The sequence below is a fragment of the Gadus macrocephalus genome, chromosome 3 (genome assembly GCF_031168955.1).
Source record: "Gadus macrocephalus chromosome 3, ASM3116895v1".
Taxonomy (NCBI): Eukaryota; Metazoa; Chordata; class Actinopteri; order Gadiformes; family Gadidae; genus Gadus; species Gadus macrocephalus.
Window position 1 is genome coordinate 19799330 of NC_082384.1, and position 6996 is coordinate 19806325.

Sequence of the window (6996 nt, forward strand, 5' to 3'; positions counted from 1 at the left end):
GTAGCCTATAATGAACAACAAAGTACATCGGGAAAAAGTTGAATGGTTCAAACACAGGACATAGACCAAGGAGACCGGGTCTTGTGTCCTGCATCATTTTTTGACTTGATTGACTTATTCATTCCAGTTTGTAGCAGTTGGGTTAGGTTTAGGCAACACATCGACTTTGTGCAAACTTAATGACTACTCGATGCCCTGGCCAATTGCTACCAGCTTGACACAATTTATACACCACCACATGGACACGGCTGGAATAATGCCATAATAAGCCATGTTAAACCAAACATAGCATTAGTCCTTTTCTAGTGTGCAGGCCAGCTCAGATCAACAGAGAAGTCCTCATGCTATGATTTTATAACTTATTTTGAATCAACCATTCATTATAACGTTTCCTTACATAACCACCATTGTAGGCCTACTAGGTTTCATCTGAATCCCTGTGAGACTTCTGTGATTAATGGTGCGTTCACATCGCCGGAAATTATGGGGAAAACATTTTCGCGACGTCGGAAAGTTTGCGTGAACGACACCTCATGACGCTGTTATGATTCTACTTCCGTTCGGCAACTCGGGACAAATTTTGATAACAGAGTTGCCCAGTTGGTGATGTATGGTTTAGGCCTACTAGTGACGCGCATTAACATGGCGGAACATGAACATTTTAGTCAATATAAAATAATCAACCATCATATCACATAGCCTACTTTACTGATTGACGTTGTAACCGTTTGTTGGCATCGATTTTGCTCAGTTTTAAACGTTGTGTAGGCCTACTGGTAAACCAGCTCTAGATGAGGGCATGTGTAGCCTTCTATACAGGGGCGGCTTCTCATAAATAAAAGCAACAGGATAGTGGGTGATAGGCTACAAGGAAATTAATGTGATCAAACTTGAAACTGATCCTACTAAGTTCTGTTTAGTTCTGACTTTTTTTTTAATGATAAAAAAACCGAACTTTGAAGTGCAGAACTTTTAGATTCCCAACGCAGTGCACATGAACGGTCGCTGTCGGGAACACGCGTAAGCATGGGCGTCTTCACTGGCGAGCCGTCTCATTATCACCAGGACCATGAACGCGCCTTAAGGGCAATGCAAATTCACTTGACTTAAAGGAAGTCGCATGTGGAAGTTGGATGCAGAGCTTGGTTTATATGCAAATGACATGAAGATGTCTGAATGTTTACACCAAGTATTTGAAGACCCGTGAGATCAGCTTTTCATAAACCTACAATCCAACTATGAATCAGCTTCATTATTCCATTTGTTTGTCGGTTAGTTTGTCATCTAGTTGCGTGCCCTCGCCCCGCCTTCACCCCCATATGTCAACGTTATCAGGTCAACTCCCCTCACTGTGAACAAGTGGCTGATTAAAGTGTTGAGAGTCATGCTTCACCTCAGCTACACCAGGCCACACAAACTGACATTTCACCTCCTCTCCTCAGACCATTCTCTCTATCTCTTATCTCTCGCCTCACAATGACGTCAATGCATTTATTCTCAGATCTCTCTAGGATTTAATGCAGATCACTAATGCTTGCAGGATGTATAATAAGTAGCGGTAATTTGGGATACATGTAGGCCTCGTATCAGTGACCCCAGATGGATTGTGGTGGCAGGTGTTTGCACTTGGGGATAAAGAGATGGAAGAGATGACCTTTTGATATCATATCATTATCAACATTAAGAGGACACAGAGAAACCGAAAATGCTGCTTGTTTTCCATTGGATTTGTTTAACCCTTCTATTCTCTGGTCATTCAACAAGAGTGGGCAGTGGTCATTCAACAATACTCCATAACAGTAAGATATGTGCCAATGTTTTGCTTGCAAACTTGTGATTCCCAGTTGGAAGGTAGTCTGACAGATCTTACAAAGAGCATTGTGAATTGTTGGTTGCAGGTGTTTGAATATGTCCAAATGTGTGCATGCAGTTGCTAATATATTTGAAAAATGTGTGAATTATTAAGTAATAACTCATTGCACTTCCATCAGCACATTTTTAAACATACCCCGATTGTTATAAAGAACTAGTGATATCTTGTGAGTGACTTTTACTATTTTTGTGTTTGTGTGTTAGGGGAACCTCTATGAATGGTGAACTTGGTAGAATTATAAAAAATCTTGGCATACAGTTTGTTGAGCACTCACACAAAACCCAAGGCCAGTGCACATGCTGAAAATCGAGGCTTCATGTTGAACTGAAGAAAATTGCAACGGCACATGTGAGCGTGAGCTCTTCCTCAGTGAACACAGAGCGAAGTGAGGCCACCTTCTGTTGTGTTGAAAGAAATGAAAAATTGAGAAGGAGACAGAAAAGAGAGAGCTATAACCCATCCTTTGTGATCGTCTTTTACATGGCCAAGATGGACTCCTGTGCACCAGTGGAGATAAGGGGATATAATCACGAAATCCAAACCCCTTTTTCTTCTGCATTGAAATAACTCAACTGTCCGCTTTTCCACACAATAAGGAACCCATGATTGTTTTGTTTTTTCTTCTTAATTTTTGTAATTTTATGTCATTATATGAATTGAAAAGACGTCTCCATGGAAACGTAACAGACTCTAAAGTGATGATAGTCTTTGGCTGTCTGCAATAACATCCCTGTTTATAACTTTTATAAACATCTTTGAGAGATACTCCAAGAATAAATTGATTTATTATTTACAATGCACAACTACCCATTTTAAAACGTTCTCCCACTGCGAGGAAGAATCATCATCAACTATACGGCAAAGTTGAGTTATATATGAGACAGTCTTTGGCGATTTTAAACCTCAAACCTGCCTTCATGCGAAAACTAACTAAACACATCGATTTTTGTGTATTGTTGGATCATCCTTTGTTTTATACAATCAGTCCTAATAATAACAACCTCAACAATTGTAATTCCAGTTTCCACAGCATTTATTCGTATCTCTGAATGCATCACTTGACAACATGAAAGGGAGCTTTGGCCAACACACACAAAAACAAAGTGAGATACGGGTAATAATAAATAATCAACTTACTGGATAACATTAATAAATAATGGCAAATACTCAGCCAACAGCCACGTAGGCCTAATAGTCCACAGCACATTTAAAAGGGACCTTGAAATAATGATGTTTTACTATTAAGACCACCATGGAATAGGCTGTTGAAGCACCGCAACGGTTATCGATATGTGTTTCTTATTGAATCTTGCACTTCTCAAAATTTTTACAAGGCTTTTGTGGCTGATGAGGTCCCATGATTTGACGAAGATCTGTGCTGAAACTCGGCCGTCGTGCTAGAGGATGCAGTGCGCCGCACGCGTCATCGCTGCGGGGCGCCTGGCTCCTTCTGCCGTGCACGTGGTCCGTGCACATTGCCTGGTACGAACGTAGAGAGACTTTGCGGTGCTGCGATGGGCCGGTTTCCGCAGGCAAGCCCCCTTGCTTCGCCAAGGCCTCGAATACTTTATCTAGGTTAGTACTTTCCTTGGCAGAGGTTTCAAAGTACGCACAATCCTCGCCAAGCGTTTGCATCAAGTCTGTTTGCGGTATAGCTCTCTCCGACAGCGGTAGATCCATCTTGTTGGCGCACACCACGAATGGAACAGTTGCGCACTGACCCGGCACAGATATTTGGTTTAGTTTGGCCTTTGCTTCCAGGATCTCTGTCCGCAAGGCGCACACCTCCTCGAATGAGCTCCGGTCGTCCAGACTGAATACTAGCAAGAAAACGTCACCTGCGGAAATAAGTACATTAACATGAACTATTTATTTTACATGTATATGTGTCGTTCTCGAAACTACATTTGATTTAACAATTGCAAATACAAAATATTTGCAACCGCAATTACGCAGAGATTACGCACCAGTTAGAATGGAGAGGCGCCGTTTGGCTGGAAAGCTTCTTTCTCCAGACGCATCCAGGATGTCAATTTGATATGTCTCTCCGCGGATACGGAAAAGCTTTCTATGAAAGTCCTCAGAAGTCGGCTTGTACTCTTCCACAAATCCATCCCGGAGGTACCTTCTGAGAATCGAGGTCTTTCCGACCCGCGGAGCGCCGAGCACCACGATGCGCTTACAGTTCTGGTGTTTCCTGGACTTATCTTGGCAGGGCTCCTGTCCAAGCTGACTCAGGCGGGTTGGACCATTAACCACTAAAGCTGCCAATTGATCGAGCGGGGAATTCTTGCAGGAATTCCTGCTGGATGGCGAGGACCCCTGCTTCACGATTGCCTCAGATCGCGTCTTACATTGTTTCCATTGCAACGTCGCCAGTTTCAGCATACCCATCCCTGCTTTTATTCCACTCGAGCACAAATGCTGCGACGCGTTCCTGTACGCAAGAACAACTTTTGAAGAGCCTGCTCGATCGACGGTCGAGCGGCTGGATTGGGGCGAGATTGCCATTTTGGACTGTAAAACAGGGGACATGCTGTTTAGCTCCATGGTTTTGTGATGAATTCATCAAATCCTACGGCGTCGACAGCTCGCTCAGACCAGCGGGTCGATCCAAGTGAGACCTGCTCGAGCCTCTCCTCCCAGTGGTTGATGTGGTCTTTGCGATGTCTTTATACGCCGTCGTAGCTCCGTGCCCATTCACGTCACCACAATGTTTCCTTCCTTTGGCTCACTGATTGGCAGTAGCGGTGGTCGTGTTCTCGACAACAACACACACGGTTTTGTTTTGCTGTCTGCACAGGAGCGCGCAACGTTAGGTGTAACGCCTAATTATGTTAATAATTGGCGTGTCTGTTTAATTTCTAATGTGGTTTTGTACTCATTGACCAAACAAGTATGTCGGTTTACGGATTTTGTTTGAGTTCAGAGATTAAGGTCAGAATTCTGACTTAAAAATCGGAATCCTGACTTCAATCTCAAAAATCTAAAAATAATAATCACATACTGCCCTCATCCTCTTCCTATGGGCTTTTCGTCACATGAATAAATCGTGCTGCAGGTCAAAGTTAGGAACTAGAAATTGGCGCTGCCAGAGCACCGCAGGCTTGCCCCAAGCGTCCGTTGCTATGGTTACGACATAGCGAGCGAGAGGGAGGAAGTGGTAAGCTAGCTCTTATATGGTTGTACTCTGACGGTAATTATTCTAAAAGTTATATTAAAGATGTCCCATAAACATGGTTAGTGACGTTACCAGGTTAAATAGGAGGGTTTAGGATTGGATTGAGTTGCGTGTGAAGAGTAGACAACGTATAGTGGTCACTTATAGGCTATGGCTCATGTTGTTGCTACCGAGTCTGGTGAAATAACTCACCAAAGGGACTTCAGAACCCGAACTGCACCGGGTAAGTGGGCCTATGGATTACCCCCCCTTATTGTGGTGTATCCCCTTCTCTCCTGTTTTCTGTATATTTCCTCTTAAAAAAACGTGTGAAGTTGACGGCAGCATCTCTCTTCCATCAGGGTGTGTTAATCGTTCCAAATTAATGCAAGTCAAAAGCATACAACCTAATGTGAGTACAGCCTATTCGTCAAGTTAATGATCCAGATGAGCAGCTTCCTTGTCCCTCCCCTCTTCTCTCCAATGTTCTCTCCTCCCTGCTTTCTTTCTCTCTCCTCTCCTTCTTCCTTGTCTTTTATCCACTGTCCTGTTTCCTTTCCCCTCTCCCCTCTCCTTTTTCCTCTTCTCTTGACGTCACAGCTATTGCAGCCTCTAAGATCAGAAAGCCAAGGAAACCAAGGAAATAGCCAAGTTCTTTCAGGGAAAATACACTGAATAGTTCAAGCAATAAGATACAGCGCATGTGTGCTTCAGCTTCATTCACCAAAGCCTCCCACTGACTCCCGGAAGCAAGAAGAAATGACTGGAGCCCTGGCGCGGAGGATGCGAACAGGCCAGCAAGGCTGTAAAACAGTTGAAGAGGCTGAGGGCCAGCTCTGCCAAGCGGAGGGCACATTGTTGCTGCGCCACACAGGTGTAATGGACTTGGTCTTGGTCTAGTCTACTTAAATGAGTCTTAGATAATCATGCTCATTTGCAAGGTTGCCTCTGGACCACATGACTATGTATATATAGTATATAATATTCCATCTAGACTTTTATGTACATACCCTCAACAAATGCATAGTCTTTTTTCATATGCTGCCCAAATAAACCAAATGACTACAATTCAGGATTTTATTCAGAGTTTAAAATATTCGAAATTAAAATAAGCATATTTGTTTGTGGAATCGAATATACCACTCATACCACTGCTTTTGTGTTCCTCGTCTCTGATATCTCAGGGCACAGAGGGCCCCGCTACGACCATCAAGGCGTGGTTCTGCCCCACAGCATTCTGGGTAACCTGCAGGACTTCAAGAGTTATTTGGAGACCAGGGGAGAGACTGAGGTAAATAGGGAATGAGTAAATATGTGCCGGGATGGGTTTCCCTTAAAAGGGAGGCACTCTAACAAGTAAAAGGTGGAATTGTATTATTGGTATGTGTTCCATTTATTATAAGGTTATAATAACTATTAATGACTCAACGTGTATTTGACTCAGAGCCACACACATGGAATCTGTGGCTCAATTGTGTTGGTGTGTATGTCTGCGCTCGTGTGTGCGTGTGCGTGTGTGTGTGTGCGCGTGCATGAGTGTGTGTGTGTGTATGTGTGTGTGTGTGTGTGTGCGCATGCATGTGCATGTCATTTACCAAACTGACATTGTCATTGATTACTGAAGGACCAATTCAGTGGACGACTCAGGATTCTCAAGACTGGACTATAAGCGGTCGAAACTCTTGGTGACTTGGTGCTCACCCCCTCTTCCCTGTCCTCCCTCCACGGCCCCCAGTCAGTCCGGAGGCTGCGGGAGACCACCACAGAGGCTCTGAGTGGACCCTCCTCCTCTGCCCCGGGGGGGGGGCACGCATACAGAGGGGCTGAGGACAGAGGCGGCGGGCTCTCTGCCGGCCAGGCACACACCCAGAGCCACGCCCTGCAGCACTGGAGCACACACATGAGGCAGCGGCGACGGCAGCAAGAGTCTCTAGCCAGTGAGTTCACGTAGGAGCCAGGTCTC

The 6996-nt window shown here is 44.4% G+C and overlaps 2 protein-coding genes across 2 annotated transcripts in view; one reads left to right on the forward strand and one right to left on the reverse strand.

Annotated features, from left to right (window-relative positions):
• Positions 1 to 2572: 2572 nt before the first annotated feature.
• On the reverse strand, positions 2573 to 5310 carry rasd2b (RASD family member 2b). The gene is made up of 2 exons (XM_060047900.1): positions 3841 to 5310; positions 2573 to 3711 (listed from the first exon to the last, which is right to left on the reverse strand). Exons 1-2 carry the CDS (start codon positions 4421 to 4423, stop codon positions 3173 to 3175), a joined length of 1122 nt encoding a protein of 373 aa, XP_059903883.1. The 5' UTR covers positions 4424 to 5310; the 3' UTR covers positions 2573 to 3172.
• Positions 5304 to 6996, forward strand: part of mycbpap (mycbp associated protein) — a 7933-nt gene continuing 6240 nt past the window's right edge. The window contains exons 1-4 of the mRNA XM_060047867.1: positions 5304 to 5445; positions 5748 to 5907; positions 6218 to 6324; positions 6769 to 6970. Of these exons, the coding sequence (XP_059903850.1) occupies positions 5419 to 5445; positions 5748 to 5907; positions 6218 to 6324; positions 6769 to 6970 (496 nt within the window). The 5' untranslated portion in view covers positions 5304 to 5418. The remainder of the gene's footprint in view (positions 5446 to 5747; positions 5908 to 6217; positions 6325 to 6768; positions 6971 to 6996) is intronic.

Excerpts from the sequence above, each read along its gene's own strand:
- rasd2b (XM_060047900.1), bottom strand. The coding sequence starts at position 4,423 with ATGGAGCTAAACAGCATGTCCCCTGTTTTACAGTCCAAAATGGCAATC. Across the intron at positions 3,712-3,840 it reads GCGCCTCTCCATTCTAACTG|GTGACGTTTTCTTGCTAGTA; the intron begins GTGCGTAATCTC and ends TTATTTCCGCAG.